Below are 18,483 nucleotides of genomic sequence, written 5' to 3' on the forward strand. Positions count from 1 at the left end.
GCCTGTGCGTTCCAACCTCTCCTGTGTTCCCTGACCACCTGCCTCCACCCTGAAGGCCTATCCAGCAGACCCTATGAGACCAGGATAGGCAGCTTCAAAAGGTAGCCATTGAGAATCTGCCCTAGTCTAGCAGAGGCTTAATGCCCCTTTCTCACATCTGACCTAAAGTCTTAATTGATATTTGGCACTGTTCCATAAATATGTCTCCCTAGAAATGGAAAATAGCTATTTCTCTCTTTTATAATAATTTTGCCATTAATGAAGCAATGGGCCCTCTCATCTTGGAATAAATCACCCCAGTGTTTTCAGTTTCTCTTAACAGTCTATGAGTTATCTCTCCTCATCTCCTCTCAGCCTAGAGTGTCAAGCCACACACGGTATCTTCAAAAAAGAGCAATCAAAGACAACTTATTTTGTGGGTGGAAAGTGAGGCACAGAGAGTTTCGATGACTTGTAACCATAACAAGCGAATGGGACTTGAAGTGAAGATTCTCACCTCCATAGAATGGGGGTGGGCAGAAGTGGTGGACAGGAAAAACGATGCAATAAAATGTATACTTAAGAAACTTGGGCTACAGAGACGAACAGATCTTCATGTTGTTCCAGTTTTCTTATTTATAAAATAACAGAACAAGAATACTTAGCCAATCAAGATGCTGTGTTGATTAAAAGAAATGTATGTGAAAAGGATTGGCATAGAGTTTGGTATCTAAGAGGCTCTCATTAAAAGCATACACACACACATGAACACACGTGTGCATGCAAGCATGAAGTTAGTAGCTTTGAGGGGTTCCTTTCCAAGGTGCAGCCATAACCCATAGGTCCCTGACATAGCTCCTGGTAGAATCTACCTCTGTAGGATACTTAAGTAGTCATTTATCTCAATGTTGGCCTTCATGCAGGGATGCATGTTCTGGAGAATGACCTATAGGAATCCCAAGAGGGGCTCTCAGGCTAGCAATGGATGTACTTCTGTCCTGCTGCATAACCAGAGGCAGAAGATAATCTAGATGGCAGCTCTAGTCTCTCCATACCTGTGATTCCTGAAATCTGTTGAAGTGTAAGGGGTTCAACAGTATCTGCTTCATTTTAATAAAATGAGGCAATGTTTATAAGTGAGACACAGCCCAGTGACTGGCACGTACTAAGTACCAACACATATTAGCAGTTCTTAGTAGTGGTAGTATTTTTAAATCCAAAGCTAGATTGGGTCAGAGTGCTTCCAGGTGTCCTTTCTCCAGCCTGGGGGACAAATAAATAGGCTCAAGATTAGGGCCCATCTATAGAAAGTCTACGCTCACCTATTGGCGCCTGTGCCATATTTATTTATTTCTTTACTAATTAGTTCATTCAACACACATTTACTGAGCACTGATTGTATGTGTCCTCCTGTGCTCAGCACACAAACCTCTGATCTCTGATATTCATACAGGGCTGTGCCCTTGGCTAACACATGTAGTATTACATCAGGAAACCCCGCTTCTCAACACAGCCTCTCCATATGCCAGCTGGAAAGCTGGAGAGTTAGGGGGAGCTCTGATGATGGCCCTTGCATGCTAGAGTGTGGAATTTGGAGTCAGGCAAGTGTGTATTCTTTTTACAGATAAGGAAACAGTGGTCGGAGAGGGGAGTACTTTCTCAAGTTCAGAGAGTAATTTAGTGCTGTCTGAGGCTAGAACCTTGTTCCCTGATTAGTTTAGGAAACAAGGGCCCTTTCTACCAGACCAGTTGCCTCTGCATGAGAGTGGGATAACCTGTGTTTACATTTTCATCTACAGATAGGTGTTGTTTTCCTTTTGAAGAGCAGCATTTCAAGGTAAAATGAAGTAGCTCTTGAGTAAGTCTGACACAGTGGCTCTCATCTCTGGCTGTATGAGATCATCTTGACAGCATCTGAAAAAAAACTGATGTGGCAGCTCCACCCCAGACAATTAAAGAAATATTTGTGAGGGTGGAGCTGGGGCCTCCTATTGGTTTTTAAAGCTCCCCAGGTGTTTCTAATATACACCCAGGGCTCCATAGTCTAATACACAATCAGTCCAATATACAGCATAATATACAGTCAGTGGTCTAGCGGGCAGTGCTTCCAAATTCTAATGCACATTTGAATCATCTAGGGATCTTGTTAAGCTGCAGATACTAATCCAGTGGTTTAAGTGCGGCCCCAGGGTCTTCATTTCCATCAAGCTTCCATGTGGTGTTAGTACTGCCAGTCTCTGGACCACACTTGGAGTAGCAGCTCCAGAAGGTACTCTGGGATTCTAGTCATCCACGTGGTCACTGCCTACTCTAGCCAGAGGCCTGGGCGTCACCTCTCTCCTTCATCCTCTCCTCATCTTCTCCCTTTGAAGCCCTTGGTCATTAGATCTTGTCAGTTCCATCCCACTGCTTCTAGGAGCTCCTCTCCTCTCCTAACGGACTGGCACAACATTTTCCTCCCTGTTCCCCACCATCACTCACTGCCCTGGCTGTGCTCTTTGCTAGACCGCCTCCTGAAGGCTTTCTTATTCCGTCTTCCCTCTGTCCAAGCTTTTATTTTGATTCTGTAGAAGGCTCTTTCACTCCGTGACCCATCTCTTAAGAGACCACTGCATCCCGGGACCTGTTCTCTCCCTGCACTCATCCCCTATGACGATTGTCTAGGAACAGGGTGTCCCTCTGGTTGTTTCTGCGTTTCCAGCGCCCAGCTGAGCGCCCATCACTCTCAATAAATACTTGTTGATTTTAACAAACAAAACCCCAACACTGAAAGAGAAAGGCCAAACAGGCCTCAGCTACATTTCTTCCGATAAAAATGAACATTCCTTTGAGATTATGCATCAGGCTTTAACTTCCCACTCAGAAAAAAAAAAAAAAAAAAAAAAAGTTGATCAAATTTAACAAAGTAAGTGGTTATTTCCTGTCTGAGTTGTGTAGCTGAATACAGGCTCAAAGCAGGCGACGGGACAGGAATGAGAGGATGGATGCTGGCAGGGGCTTGGAGGTCTGCTTTCAAATCTGGGCTTGTCCCAGCAGGGGGAAAGCCTGGAGACCGGGATAGGTTGGGGACTGCCGATGAGGAACCTCCCCGGTCCTGCAGACAGTCGGCAGCGCGGGGAGGCAGGCAGGAGTTGGTAGCGTGAACTAACTTGGCGCGGAGGGAGGTCCCGCACGCCGCAGCCGTTCAGGTTTCGCGTCTTGCGGGCGCCCACATGGGCCGCTGGCTTGCAGAAGGGGGCGGGGGAGAGGGAGGGCAGGTCCGGAGCCAAGCGGGTGGAGGAGGGGGGAGATCGAAGGAAATGAGACAACCTTTTCCTCCCACTGACTCGGGCTCCTCCAGCTTCTGCGGGGTTTGGCTCCGCCGCCCGTGAGCACCCAGGCCGGGACACGGCGGCACCTCTGCCGGGATTCCTTTCCTAGGTGCTGGTGCCGGCCCAAGCCCCGGGCAGCGCTTTGTCGCGTCCGCCCCTCAGTGATCAGCTCCGGGTCCCCCTGCTCGGCCCCGCGCGCCCCAAGCGCAGTCCCCGGAAGTGCACGCCGGGGCCCCAGCAAAGGTAAGAGGCGCCCGAGAGCGCTCCCTGAACACTGGGGCGCCCGGCATCCCCAGCGGGCTCCGGCTTCTCCGAAGCGCCCTCTTTTCGGAAACACCCAGAGCACTTCTGACCTGAAGCCGCTGCTTTGTTCCCAAGCCCCTGCCCAGGTGTTGTAGGCTGGGTCCCACAGGGAACTCTGCTTCCCAGCGCTTTCTTTTTTTGCCTCCTCTTCATCCCACTTTCCTGTTTCTTCTCTCGTCCCCCTGCTTCTTTCTGGATAGAACAACTCTCAACTCCCTGCCTCTGCAGCCCAGCTTCGGAAAGCAGGTCGTTCCCAATTCTAGCGCTTCTCTCCTGTGCCTCTGGGAGCTGGGCTGAGCCTGACTGCCTGCGGGGGAAGGACCTGCCAGAAATAAACGTACGTGCTGCACCGTGGACTATTTACCTGGTTTGTTTCGGAGGCAACCAACTCGCCGCGCGCATTTGGGGACCCCCAAGACCCCGAAAGCCGAGTGGATCAGGGAGTGAAAGGCTGTTGGCGCCCCCTAAAGTCCCAGTGGGACGCTTTGCTTTTGGAGAGGGGCGCGCAGACAGTCCACGCTGCTCTATCTGGGAGGTCTGCGTGGGGGTCCCCACCCCTACTATTGAGGGGTAAGGGGAGGTGTTGGCACGCAGTACGGAGCGCGTTGGGGCATGGAGGAAATGAGCATGTCCTGGAAGGAGAGGAGTGCCAACCACATCGTGCTGGCTTGCCATGTTGTTCTTATTAACTGCCTGAGTTCTCATAACAAGCCTATGTTTAGGGACTCTTACCCCTATTTCACAAACGGGCAAAATGAGATGGGGCCACACAGCTAGCTAGGAAAGGGCCCAGCCAGGATTTGGGTCCTAGCTGGTCTATACCACACACACATTTCAAGTCCAGCCCTACAGAAGATTCTTCTTTTTAGTCTGAGCAAGAACCGTCACCCCAACTCCCCCCCCCACCTCCTTTCTCATGGTACAAGGGACCAGGCTTTTTCCGTTTTGACCTAATACACCTTGATTTTATTCAAACCCAAACTACTTATTATCTACTGTCCTCTGAGTTCAGCGGCAAGCACTGAGGTTTCACCTTTGAACCTTATTAATTCATCCTCCTCTTGTCATCCAGTCTGTCACGAAATGTGTAATACTGTTCAGAAGGCTGGCTTGAATCTCCTTTCCATAAAGGCAGTCAAGCGCAGTGGCTAAGAGCCCAGGCCCTGGAGTGAGAGCACCAGCTTGAATCCTGGCTGGTGCCTTTCTGTACCTTTCTGTAGCTGGATTTCCTCATCTGTAAAGCAGGGATGCTAGGGCTTAAAGTAATGGTTTTCAACTGGAATTTTGATTTTACTTCCCAAGTGACATCTAGCAATGTCTGGACACATATTTGGCTGTCATCATGTAAGTAAAAGAGGATCTTATTCATCTAGTGGGTAGAGGCCAGGGATGCTGCCAAATATCCTGTATAGCACAAGACATCTGCCCCCTCCCCCACTCCGCTTCCAAGATTTAAGAATTATCTAGCCTAAAATGTTAATAGTGCTGAGGTTGAGAAGCCCAGGTTTAATGTATCACTTCATGAAGAGTGCCATTATTTCCAGCTCTCATCCTTTTATCTGCTCTAGTTTGGCTGATGATACCAGTCTCTGTCCCAGTCTTTCCCTCCATTCCAGTGCCAGAATTCTGTTGCCAAATCCACAGCAGGTCATGCTGCTATATTGCCTTAGCACCCTTGCTAGTCCCCTATTGCTAACAGAAGGGATGGGAATTGAGAATCTGCAGGTGTTTTACAAGCACTGAAGGTAATTCCTCTGCATGTTAAAGTTTGAAAATCACTGTCTTTACAGAATAAAATGTAACCCCCGACCTTGTACACATGGCTCTTCACAACTGGCCTCACCTTATGCCACTTCCTCAATGTTCCTGACATTCCCCCAACCCACTATTCTTTTGGTATTCTAGGTCCTGACTTTTTGGAATGCCCTTCTTCCTCCTTGGCTGGCAATCAATCTTTGAGACTAGAAGTTAAGTCACCTTTTGGGTGAAGCATCATTCTTCAGTTCCTACAGACCGTTTTGTTGCTCCCTGCCCTGCCCCAGGTTGGGGGAAAGCCTCACCCTCAGCCTCAGCCTCCCCTCTCCCCTCCTTTTTTTTAAAAAAAATAAATATGTGTCTCTTATAGTATTTTGTTTATCTCTCCCCTGGTCTTACATACTTAGAATCTAGCTCAGTGCCGTCGATGCTCACAGTGATGGTTTCAGGCTTTGGCGTTAGGCTTCTTGCGTTCAAATCTCAGTTCTGCCACTTATTAACTCTGTTAAAAGTTAATTACTTGACCTTGGTCAAGTTGACTCAGTCTCTCAAAGTCTTCTTGGTAAGAAGAAATAGCATACCTTCTCTGCGGACTAGTATGACTAACTAATGGAATAATAATCATTCATCTTAATACTGAGTGCCTACCTAATTCCAGGACATGGTTCAAGTTTAGCATTTTATATGTTTTTACTCATTTAAACCCTATAATGTCCTTTACAGTTACTACTGGTATTGCCCTATTTTCCAGACAAAGAAACAGAGGAACAGAGAGGCTAAGCACTTTCCCCAGAGTCATGGAGCTAATGAGCGGTAGGGCCAAGATTCACGCAGACATCTGGATTTCAAAACACATACTCTTTACACTATGCGGGTAAAGGGCTTAGCCCAGTGCTTGGCATATAATAAGTGCTCAGTTAATGTGAGATAAGGTTTGTTAAGTGCATTAATGAGAGCCTAAGTCCATTGGGTTTTCCACCTGCATCATACTTGTGATTTAAGACTATGCCATCATTTTTACAACTCTTGCTCCTTTCCTTGCCTCCTTGCCCTGCCCCCAGCCACAGAGGGGCAGGACATTGGGGTTAGTTCCTAGCACCACTGATCTTGATGCTAAATTGAGCCAATGTACATAGTCAGGGCTAGAAGAGGATTAACTTTTTTGGGATGGGGGGATGGAGTCAACACACACCTGCCTGGAGGAGAGAGGTGCAGACTTGGGGTCAAAAACTCTGTGACCTCAGCTTTGTCCTTACTGAGCATGTGCCCTTTGCAGTGTGCACCTAGCATATAAATATTGGTGAAACCAATTGATGGATGAGGGATGGATGAATAAATGCCACCAGCTGAGTCTCCCACATTATACTTGATCAGATGCAAAGTACACCTTCTCTCCATGTATTGTAAGGCTCATTTATCTATTGAAGGTAAAACTGGCTAAGGGAATTTAATGACCCATATGGGGTGTTGGAGAAGCAGATTTGGAGCCACTCACTGACTCTGGGTAAGTTGTGTTTGACACTGGATACTTGGTTACAACTGATCACTAAACTAACTTGGAATCTTCTATTGCTTCTAATGCAGCCTTGGCTTTGAAAACCGAGCCCACTTGCTAGTCCCTGGGCCACTTGCTCTGTGGGCTAGACTGCCTTACACAAATACCTGCACATTTGTGTACTCTGGCTTCCTCCACAGCTGTCCTGCACAGCTGTAATCCCCCTGAGTTTTCTTGTTTTGGCAGGTTGTCTCCAAAACTTCAGTGGGATGAGGTCACCTAATGTGGCACGTGTAAAGCCTTGTGGATTTTTTAGGGGCCAGGGAAACATTCTAGTAAGTGCTGCTTTTGAGGGTGGAGTAGGGTGAGAACTTTCCTATCCATTGACATCCAAGACTCTTCAGATCCCCATGGTGGGGTCCTCAAACCCCTTGGCTGGTCCCTGGCCTGTTAGGAACAGGGCCATCACCTGAGCTCTGCCTCCTGTCAGATCAACGGCTGCATTAGATTCTCATAGGAGCATGAACCCTATTGCAAACCGCATGTGCAAAGGATCTAGTTTGTGCACTCCTTATGAGAATCTAATGTTTGATGATCTGAGGTGGAACAGTTTCATCCTGAAACCATCTCCCCTTATCTGTGGAAAAATTGTCTTCTAGGAAACTGGTCCCTGGAACCAAAAAGGTTGGGAACCGCTGCCCTATAGCACTGCCTTCCCCTTCCCACACCAGACTCGTACTGTCTCCTGGCATTATCCCCTTTCCTAGGTTACTAGCTGGCTGACCTGAGAAACAAATTCCTGTAGGATATTAATGACTTGAGTGAAAGTTAGACCCAAGATCTTTGGGCATCACTTGTATTTATACTGAGGCTTTTATAGCTTGGCACAGAAGATAAACTAGCCCAGGGTAGAAAGGTCAGGGGAATGTCAGGCTTGGTGCCAGGTCTTGAGGCCTCTGATGTCACACTTTGTTGGCTGCCACTTTGGGTAGCACCTCTTAACTGACCTGCAGCAGACTTTCTAATGAAGCTGGCCCCTGCTTTGTGTGTCTAGTTCTAGGGAGATACACTTTGCCCTGTTTACGTCTTGAGCTGTATTCTCTGTGAAATGCACTCTGTTGTTTGACTCTGTGTGAAACCCTGTTTAGTGCTGTAAAGGGCATTTGGTCTCAGACTAGAGTGGTGGCAGAACCTTGAGGTATTAGCGTGGACTTGGAATACACGTGCAATACGTAGCTCTGTGCAGGTGCCAGAGACACAAAGATGAAGACCTGGTTTGTACCATCAAGATTGCAGTCCATGACATATGATGAACATGTGAATAGATCATCAGAGTGTGTTAAATAGAATAAGACATCTGAGCAGCAAACTGGGAGCTCAAAGGAACCAGCACCCGTCTCCACTAGAAGAGTTAGGAAAGGCATCAGAGAGAAGAGGATGTTTGAGCTTGGCCTTAACGTGTAGGCGGGAGCTTGGCGGGTTTGAAGGGACTGGTGATTAAAGAGCATTACAGATAGGAAACAGCATGTGTAAGAGTCAAGAAAGGGCCTGGAAGACATGTAGGCATATGGTGGGGACTGGAGGGTGGAGATGGGACTGGGGAGGTGACTTTGACATTTTACCAGTGCAGCAGTATGTCTCTGTACTGTTTTGAGACAATGGAGTGGGCATTTAAAGCTCAGGTTTGCTGAGCTCTTTGAATAGTGGCTCTGCCTCTTGTCTCTGCTGGCCTTGTTTCCTCCTGGGGCAGTGGAACCAGAGCCCATGGGTCAGGGAGGGACACTGTCTCTAGTAAGCAAAGAAATCACAATCAAAAACAAAGCTGAGCTGGGAGATTGTGGGTAGTTGTTTTGTTTTCTTTTCAAAGTCCTAGCTGATGAGCTATGTGAGTGGCCCTTCCAGAGTCTGGGTTTTACCTTTAGAGCATCCAAAAGTCTGTATAAATTGCTAAGCCATTGCTAAATTTCTCCAGACTTAGAAAGGGATGGAGAAACAGAGGGAAGGAAGGGGAGGTGGGAGAGAGAGAGAGAGAGAGAGATTGAGTTTTGATGCTAAAGTTTGTTTCACATAAAATCCAGCCTGTGATCCAGCAGATCAACAGCTATTAGGATTGACACATTTCCTGGGAATTGCATTCCCATTTGCAGTCTCTCTTTGAGCCCAAAGCCATTTGCATGTGCTGATTGCATTGAGCTCCCCACAGAGGATGGGTGCATATGCTTATTGATTAGACAATTGATGTAGGTCCTTCTATAGGTCATCCCCAGGCTTTACTCATTTATTCGCCACTTAGTGACCCCCTGACACATAGGAGGCACTTAGTAAGTGATAGATGAGTGAATGAATGCTCTAGCATGGACGTCCCATTCCTGGACCTCAAGATGCTCATGGTCTGAAGGAAGAGATAGACAAAAAAACAGACAACACAGTATGGTGGATTAGTGCCATGACAGAGAAGATATGAGTAGAGAAGAAGACTCAATCCAGCCAGGGATCAGGGAATGGAGACAGGGAGAAGAATCCTCTCTTCTGGGGACCATCCTTCCTCCAGTGAAGTGGTCCCAGGAGTGGTTCCTAGAGATCAATTATAACCTGGGGTGAGTGCCAGGCACTGTGCTAGGGGCTTTAGCTGCCTTTATTGCATGGATCCTGACAAACACCCTCTGAGGTCTGTATTACAGGAGGAATCAGGGTCATACCCACAACTAAAAGGCAGAGCCAGGATCAAGTCCAGGGCACCAAACTCTGAGCCCTTTATCCCGCTCCAGATAGTCTCCAGAGAGCTGTTATCATCAAAGATACTTTTAGAAAATCTGTTTTCGAAAAAGAAGGTGAAAGAGTGTGGGCTGCTGTGGTTGGGATAGGAATGGCCATTTCCTCCCTGCTTTTCCACCTTTCCTTCTCCCCATCCTGGCGTCTGAGGCTGTGCCTGGGGGCAGTGAGACACTCTTTGTTCTGGGGTTCAAAAACTCTCTTCCTCCTCTTGCCCCCTCTTTGATCACCAAGGCAGCCTGCACTTTGCCCTCCATGGTGAGAGGAGGGGGAAATGCTGCTTAGTAGAGAAGCAACCATAAACTTGCAAGGAAAAGAAGACTTTTTACAAAACACCTGCTGTAATTTAAGCCTCTCCCCTTTTGCCTTGCCCCCTCCTGCCCTTGTCATTCAGATGGGGCCAGCGGTAGCTGCAGGGAACAGACTTCAGGGGATCTTGTTTCTGCAAGGGGACTTCGATCAAAAGGGCTGCCTAAAGCTGTCTTTCTCTGGGCACCTCCACAAACATGCTCATCTTGTCAAGACAAGACAGGCCATGGCAGCCCATGGGAGGAGGCGGGTAGGGCCTGTTACTGGAAGAAGCGTGCATTTCTTTCCTGAGTTCCCCCATCCTGAGTGCCACTTGGCCAAGCAACCTCTGACAGTGGCATCCTTTGCTGCACTGAGATGTCTCTATGAACCTGAGAGTGGGCGGAATGAGCACTGGAAGAAAGTCAGCAATGCCATTTACTTGCTATGAGGCCTCGGTCCTTTAATCTCCTAGTGGGTCAGTCACACAGGGCAGGAATGGTTGGCCTGGACATTCTCCAGTGTTAGACCCTGCTGCATGTCAAAAGCAGGATGCACTGTAGGATCTCATGGAACTTCAGAAGACAATGACTTGGGCATTTAGTCTGAAAAAGACACACATGAAAGTAAAAGTGTTCCTGTGGGTATGCTAATCTGCTCACAGAGACAGCTTGGTGGCCTTGGTGTGTCTGCTCAGCTCAAGCTGCCAACACTTACTGACACCCTTGTGTGCCAGGTGTACTTCCAGGCTCTGGAAACAGGGATGAACAAGATACTGTTTGTGCCCAAGGAGCTCAGCAATCCAGTGTGGAGACAGACGAGGAAATCAGAGATAGTAATGCAATGTTTTGCTCTCCATCTCTCATTACAGTAAGCTCTCTGAAATCAGGACATATGTCTTGTTGATTCCCAAATCACCAGAGCTTACTGTAAACTGGCCTATGGTAGATGCTCAATCAGTGAATGTTGTACTACCCTAAAGTACCACACTAGAGGCAATCACAGGGTGCTATGTGCATCCACAGGAGGGACATCTGAACTCAGCTTGGAGAGCAGGTGAGTCCAAGACAACATTCATCAAAGAGGCTGAGATGGGGCATCCAGGCTGCTGAGAGGAGAAGTGGAGCCTAGGCAGACTGGCCGGTGAGAAGTCCAGCATGTCCAGGTGAGCAGGCCAGGGCTGCTTCAAGGAGGGAAGGCAGATAGGCATGGCTGAGGACAAAGGAAGTCAGCCTGTGAAGGGGCAAGGTAATCACATCTGGATTTGCTAGAGAATTGGAATTTTACTTTGAAGATAGTGGGGAGCTACTGCAGGATTTCACACAGAGGAGAGACTGGGTCAAAGTTTTGTTCTAATACTGTTCTGGCAATAGAGTAAATATTGGAGAAGAATAAGATAGGTGGCAAGAAGACCAGTTAGCATGTTATTGCAGTTGAGGGGATGAAAAAGCCTGGGACTTGGAGTCAGATACATCTCAGCCTCCTTCCCAGCCACACTCCCTATAACTTGGGCTGTTTAGCAAATGTCTCTGAGCCTCTGTCTTATCTGAAAACAGCGGACTCTATTTCCTCCCTTATGGATGGCATGCATGGTAGTCAGGGTTACATACAATGAAGTATGCGAAATGTCTACTACAGTGGTTTATTTGTAATTGGCAAGTCATACTAGTGGCCAGTATTATTTTTAATATTGTTGTGACTTACTGTCATCTAGGTGAGAAATAATGAGTTTCTAATAAGACACTGGTAACTAGGGTGGAGAATTGGGCAGACTCAAGAAAGCCTTTGGCAATAAAGTTGGCATGATTTGGTGACTGATTGAATGGGGGAGTAAGGGAGGGTCAGGAGTCTAGGATGATTCTGACATTTTGGCCTGGCAGCCAGTGGGAAGGATAGTGGGGCTATTCATTAGGAGAGAGAAGGGACGGGGAGGAGGGAGCAGCATTTATAGGAAGGATGATGAACTCAGTTTCAGATATGCTGAGTTTGAAGTATTAAGATAGTCAGGGAGAGATGACTAACGGGCAGATGTTTTCTAGGTTTGACATTCAGGAGAAAAGTCTTCAAGATTTACAAGAAAGCTAACTTTTTTTTTTTTTTTTAAGAGACAGAGTCTCACTTTGTGCCCAGGCTGGCATGCAGCAGCACAATCATAGCTCACTGCAGTCTTGAACTTGAACCCCTGGGCTCAGGCGATCCTCCTGATTCAGCCTCCTGAGTAGCTGGGACTACAGTCGTATGCCACTGTGTCCAGCTAATTTGTAACACTTTTTGTAGAGCAGGGTCTCACTATGTTGACCAGGCTGGTTTTGAACTCCTGGCCTCAAGCGATCCTCCTGCCTCAGTCCCCCAAAGTGCCAGAATTACAGGCATGAGCTACTGTGCCCGGCCCACAAACAAACTTTAACCAAAGGTATTGAAGTCATGGCATGGATCAGTTGCTTACAGAGGGTTATGGAGTATGGGAAGAGGAATTATAATAGCTAATGTTTATTAAGTATATACTGTATGTTCTAAACACTTTATGTGTATTAATCCTCTCGACAACCATTGTTAGGAAGGACTACTATTGTTTTACCTATTTTACAGCTGAGTAAACCTAGGCACAGAGATGGTAAGTAATTTTCCCAAGGTCGCACAGCTATAAGTCATGGACCCAGGATTTTAAGTCAGCTATCAGGATGCCAGGCCTGTGCCAGATTGCTTCCGAGAGTGGCGGTACTAGGGCACGACACTGACCTCAGGGAAGGAAGGAGAGAACCCAGTGAAGTCAACAGGGAAGGGGATGTGCAGAAAGGCAGGAGGAAATGGGAGACTGGGATGCGAAAGAGGAGAGTTTTCAGGAGAGGGGGATCAACAGCTTCAAATGATATGGAAGAATGAGAGATCTGAAATGTCCATGGATTTGGAAATTCCAAAGCTATTGACGACTTGGTGAGAGGAGTCTAACAGATGAGGGGAGTCTAACAGATGAGAGGAGCTAATGAACAAATGTGAGGTGAGGAAGTGGACATACCAAACTTTAGCAATTGTTTTTAGAAGCTTGTCTATGAAAGTAACATGCGAGAAAAGACAGCAGCTAGAGGTATTAGGTAGAGACAGTGTTTTAAAGATGGAAAAGACCAGCACTTTTTTTTTTTTTTTTTTTTTTTTTTTTTTGAGACAGAGTCTTGCTCTGTCTCCCAGGCTGGAATGCGTGGCGCGATCTTGGCTCACTGCAACCTCTGCCTCCTGGGTTCAAGTGACTATCCTGCCTCAGCATCCCAAGTAGCTGGGATTACAGACACACGCTACTATGCCCGGCTAATTTTTTGTATTTTTAGTAAAGACAGCATTTCACCATGCTGGCCAGGCTGGTCTCAAACTCCTGACTTCGTGATCTGCCCTCCTTGGCCTCCCAAAGTGCTGGGATTACAGGCATGAGCCACCGTGCCTGCTCGAACAGCACATATTATAGAGTGGCCACAAATGGACTATGCACGCTGGGAGAGGTGTCTCCATGTTCGCTTCTGTTTTCCACACAGATTTCTAATATTTCTCTTCATATTCTGGATGACTTCCATGTTGATAGTTGGACATCATTAAAGAAATTCTGGATAGGTGTTTCAGGTCTTCAGCTTTTATTAGGTGGAGCAGAGAAAATTTCTTTCACAATGCCCAGTGGTGACTTATCACTTGTTGTTAAGTCCAGACCATGTCAAATTCAGGTGCGTTGAGTATATCATCCACACAATTTGCCTTCAAAGTATTCTTCAATAGAGCATGATGTGCTGAAGCTCCACTTCAGGCATGGGGAATTGGCATCTGCTGTGTAGATACCTGGAGGGAAGGATGGCAGCAGCACCAAGGTTTTAGGAGGAAGGAAGAGGACCTAGAGCATAGTGGGTTTGTGGGGAGGAGACACCAGCTTTGGTCTGGAGAAGAGACACCTGCTTCTCTGAGCAAAGGGAAATGTAGTTGGGGATGAAGGCAAATATATGAGAGAAGACAGAGAGTTGTTTAGATCTTGTAGGAAATGAAAGGTCCATTATAAGATTTGCTGGACAGCCCTCTGCTTGGAATAAGAGTGACAACCCTCTGCTTGGAATGACCCTACAGGATTTGACCACTGCCATTTAAGTTCTTAATGGAAAAATAGGGGCATTTCCTATGAATTCTTTGTTACCAGGCTTAGAGGCTGCATCCCAGAGCCTCCCAGAAGCCATCCCAGAAGATGTTTTTATCTGGGGGCAAAGACAATCTCTGTTTTCATACCTAAGATTCTTTTGTTCAGACCAGAGGCAGATACCATAGAGGGTTAAAAGCTTGACTTAAACAAGAAATTCAGCTTTGCTTTGGTTCATGTTCGTGATGCTGACATCCCTGAGGCTCAGGGCTGGAATTAGAGTTTGGCTGTCAACTTCAAATATTTGCGTTGGTTGAAATGGCATCTTTGCTCTTCTTGGAAACATCTCAGTGAAATGCACACACCTTCACAGAGGGCCTTTATGGAAAGCACTCTCCCAAAGGGCACCATCCTGAATCCAAAAGGCCACACGGGAAATGGCCTTGGGGTATTTTTCTTTCCCCACACAAAGCAGCAGCTCAGCTGAATTATTTGTTTGATCTTGAGCCTTCAGGTATCAGGAAAAGTAAACAGTGCATCATTCAAGAGTCACATTTCCAGCTTGAAGGTTCCCTGGAGGACAGCTTGAAGGTACTGGAGGACACTGTAGGAGGCAAGGAAGGCATCATCCCTGCCAGACCCCTCCCCACTCTCCTCCTAGCCAGGTCTCTCACCTGGATGTGGGCATGTGCAGAGTCCCTTTGGCTGGGTGTGGGTGTGATGGACAGACAGGGCACTCTCCTTAGGGACTCTTTCTTCCATCAGAGGGAAGAAGCTGCAGGTGTTTCGCCCCATTTTTCCTCAGTAGACAAGGAGTGGTGGAAGTGCTTCCCCAGGAAGGTGTGGCTGGGATGCTGTGTGGCTCCGCACAAATGTGGCTCAGTGAAGTTACATAATCCCGTACTTGGCTTTGTTCTTATTCCACTGGGTCTGAATTTTCTGCCATGAAAAAGACCTATGTACATGTTCCACACTGATTCCCACAAATGAGTGCACAGGGCTGTATACATGTGTCAGATATCCACATCTAAGCTATCACTGGTGCTTCTGCCCATCCAACCTTCTGGATTGTGGCAGGGTGCAAAAGGGTTTGGGAGGCAGTACCCTGTGTGCCCATAAAGCAACAGCTGTGATACCTTAGATTATCTTTCAGTTGTATTTGATTTATTAGTAAAATATATATATATATATATAGTTTTAATTTAGCCAGTCATCAGTTCATTTAATAATTTGAACAACTATGTGGCTGGCTCAAGGCTAGGTGATGGTAAAGTGAAGGTGATTCTGACAGTCTTAGTTCCTGCCTTCTCGGGGCTCACAGTTATTAGGGGATGGGCATTCAAGAAGTAAATACACAGATAAAAATACATGATGATTGCAAACTGGTAACTGCTATCCTGGACAAGAACAGAGTGCTCTAGGAGGGAATGAGAGAGGTTTAGCTTGGGGGTGTCCAGTAAAGAAGAAAGATCTGTAGACGCATATTCACTCTCTACAACATGCTGTCTATTGAAGGGATGTCACAGGGTGCTAAGGGAGCTCTAAGGAAGAAGTGCCTGACCCTTGAATAGGGCTGAAAGGCTTCGGAGGGAAGGGACATTTAGACATAATCTTGAAGAATATGTGAAATTTTTTCATGCGGAAAGGGAGTAGAAATGTTATAGGTGGAGGCAACACATGGTGTTTGGGGGGACTCAGTCAGCAAGAGTGGGACATAGGGGAGTGGCAAGAAATGAGCAAGGAGGCCAGGCAGGGTGGCTCACGCCTGTAATCTCAGCACTCTGGGAGGTCAAGGCAGGCAGATTGCTTGAGCCCAGGAGTTCAACACCAGCCAGGCCAACATGGCAAAACCTCATCTCTACCAAAAATAACAAAAAAATTAGCCAGGCATGGTGGTGTGAGCCTGTAATTCTAGCTGTTTGGGAGGCTGAAGTGGGAGAATCCCTTGAGCACAGTAGAGCTGGTGGTGAGCCAAGATCACGCTTCTGCATTACAGCCTGAGCGACAGAATGGGACCCTGTCTCAAAAATAAATAAATAAAAGAGAAATGAGCCAGGAAAGAAAGACAGGCAAGGGCCAACTACTCAATGTAGGTTTTGTATGAGAGGCAAGCCACTGAAGGGAATGGCAACTTACCAAGGGCCTGGTAGACTTTTTCTGTAAAGGATCAGATAGTAAGTATTCTAAGCTTTGTGGACCTATAGTCTGTCATAGCTATTCACCTCTGCCACTATAGTGCAAAAGCAGCCACAGACAATATGCAAATGAGTGAGTGTGGCTATGTGATAATAAAACTTTATAAACAAAAACAGGCAGTGGGCTGGATTTACCCATGAGCAGTAGTTTACCAGCCCCTGCTCCAGAGTGATAATTCTGGTGGGTGACTCTCTGAATGCTGAATTGGAGGATGGGGAGAGAATGGAGGTAGGGAGCCAGTTAGGAGCTATTGCTTTAATTCAGGGAACTTAAGGAAGGGACGATGGGGAGAAATGGTTTGTGGTGTGCTCCAAAGTAAAAATGACAGGACTGCAGACCAATTTGATGAGAACATGTCTAGTTGCTTCTTTAATGCTTAGTGGACTGATTCTTCCAGAGAAGGAAAAAAAAGTCTTGGGTATTCTGGGTGTGTGACTCAGAATCATGCGCACATCTGGGAGGTCACCTGCTGGTCACTAGACATCGTGCTTGGTGCATTACATATATTATCTCCTTGTTAAGCATAATTCTTAAGAATTCTTTAGAATGTTAAGTTGTATTTCCTATTTCAAATTGAAGTTTGAAAATTGAAAGTCATTTGCCTAAAGCCATATAGCTGGTAAATGGAGCTAAGATTTAACCCGGGTCTTGTGTCAAAGCCTGTACCATTCCTGAGATGCAGAATCTTTTCTCCTCACCTGGTGGGTGGCATGAAGCTCCATCTATGAACCTGTGCAGCTCCCTTCTTTCCCCTCTGTTCCTTCTGAGACCCATCCAGCAAGGAGGACAAGGGAATGCACATAGGGAAGACAAATACCAAAGTCGGCTGCAAGTGTTAATCTGTTTTAACTGCCAGCCTGTGTGCATTTCCTAGGGTTCCTATAATAAAATATCACAAAGTGGGTGGCTTAGAATTAGAATAATAGAAATGTATCGTCTCATGGTTCTGGAGGCCAGAAGGCCAAAATCAGGATGTCAGCAGGGCCATGCCCTCTCTGAAGGCTCTAGGGAAAGATCTGTCCCAGGGTTCTCCCATGGCTTCTGGTAGGCTTAGGTGTTTTTTTTTTTGGCCTGTTGATGGCTGTCTTCTGTGTCTTTTCACATCATCTTCGCTGTGTGTGTGTCTGTGTCCAAATTTCCTTTTTATAAGAACACCAGTTATATTGGGTTGAGGCCCGCCCTAATGCCTTTGTCTTAATTTGGTTAAATCTGTAAAGACCCTATTTCCAAATAATGACACATTTTGAGGTGTTGGAAGTTAGGAGTTCCCCATATTTTTAGGGGGAAAGACACAATTCAACCCCTAACGTGACCCTTTCCCAAGAAGAATTCAGGAGCTTCCTCTGACCAAGATCCCTGAGTGGATCTCAGTTCAGTTCCTTCTCCAAGGTGTCTTCATCTATGGTCAGTTTTTCTATCCACTTCCTATATACACTGCATAGGACATGAAGATTTTGTCTATATTTACATATACTTTTATTACTATATTTCAGATGGATTTCTGTTCTAACTCCTTAGCCTTTGCATTTGACAGTGTTCTCTCATCTTCATTCACTGCATTTTCCCCCCAGCCTCTTCTTTCCCTACTTGGCACTTTGCTCATTCATTCATTAGTTCATATAACAATAAGTGCTAAGTTCCTGTTGCATTCTGGGGACTATGCTAAGCTCCAAGGATATAAAGGTGAAAAGACGAAAAAAATAGTTCTTGCTCTTGGCGAATGTTTATGGGAGGCCACACAAGCAAATAGTGTAGAGAAATTGAATAGGGAAGTGTGAGTGCAGCTTCCCAGCTTAGCATCCTCAGTGGCTTCCTACTGCTGCTAGGAGAGAGTCTGAGCACCCTTGCAGAACACACCAGGCCTCCCATGACCTGGCCCCAGCCCCCTCAACAGTTTCCTCTCTCACTTTCCCTTCGTTTCACTTTGTGCCTCACTCATTTTCATCCACTTGCTCTTCCCCAGCTATACAATTCTCTCTCTCAAATCGTGTCTTTCTCCAGGAATGCTCTTTGAGTTGAGAGGTGCTCCTCCCCCTCCATTCTCAGCTATTATCTGCTTGATTAACTCCTACTTCTTCTTTGAGACTGACCTCTGGGGGTACCTCTTCCAGGAAGCTATGACCCCTTCCTCTGCCATCCTTGTAATTCCTTGGGCTTCCCCTTGGTAACAACCTCTCCTCCCGCTAGAAGACACTGACTGAGGCTTATTTATCTTTGTAACTGCAGTGCCCAGTCAAATGCCTGTATTAATAGGAGCTTCATCAATTAAGAATGATTTC

General features: G+C 46.6%; 1 protein-coding gene and 1 long non-coding RNA gene across 10 annotated transcripts in view; both read left to right on the top strand.

The window, feature by feature from the left end:
* Nucleotides 1-18,483, top strand: part of EVA1A (eva-1 homolog A, regulator of programmed cell death) — a 150,417-nt gene that overhangs the window by 80,138 nt on the left and 51,796 nt on the right. For 2 of the 9 annotated variants that reach the window (XM_063713584.1, XM_024242807.3), the window contains exon 1: nucleotides 3,398-3,533. The exons of 1 other annotated variant lie outside the window; for it this stretch is intronic. Coding sequence is in view for 4 of the 8 variants with exons in the window: in XM_009237145.4 (XP_009235420.1) it covers nucleotides 2,960-2,983; nucleotides 3,320-3,533 (238 nt within the window). In the remaining 4 variants the exon portion in view is untranslated. Of the gene's footprint in view, nucleotides 1-2,894; nucleotides 2,984-3,319; nucleotides 3,534-18,483 lie in introns of those variants that run through there. 6 more of the 9 variants (XM_009237145.4, XM_002811855.6, XM_063713583.1 and 3 more) reach the window with 6 other exon arrangements.
* Nucleotides 3,542-5,720, top strand: LOC134759696 (uncharacterized). Its single transcript, XR_010136268.1, has 2 exons — nucleotides 3,542-3,930; nucleotides 5,499-5,720. It is a non-coding gene; the product is annotated as an uncharacterized LOC134759696 (long non-coding RNA).

This window comes from Pongo abelii, chromosome 12 (assembly GCF_028885655.2).
Source record: "Pongo abelii isolate AG06213 chromosome 12, NHGRI_mPonAbe1-v2.0_pri, whole genome shotgun sequence".
NCBI classification, from domain to species: Eukaryota; Metazoa; Chordata; class Mammalia; order Primates; family Hominidae; genus Pongo; species Pongo abelii.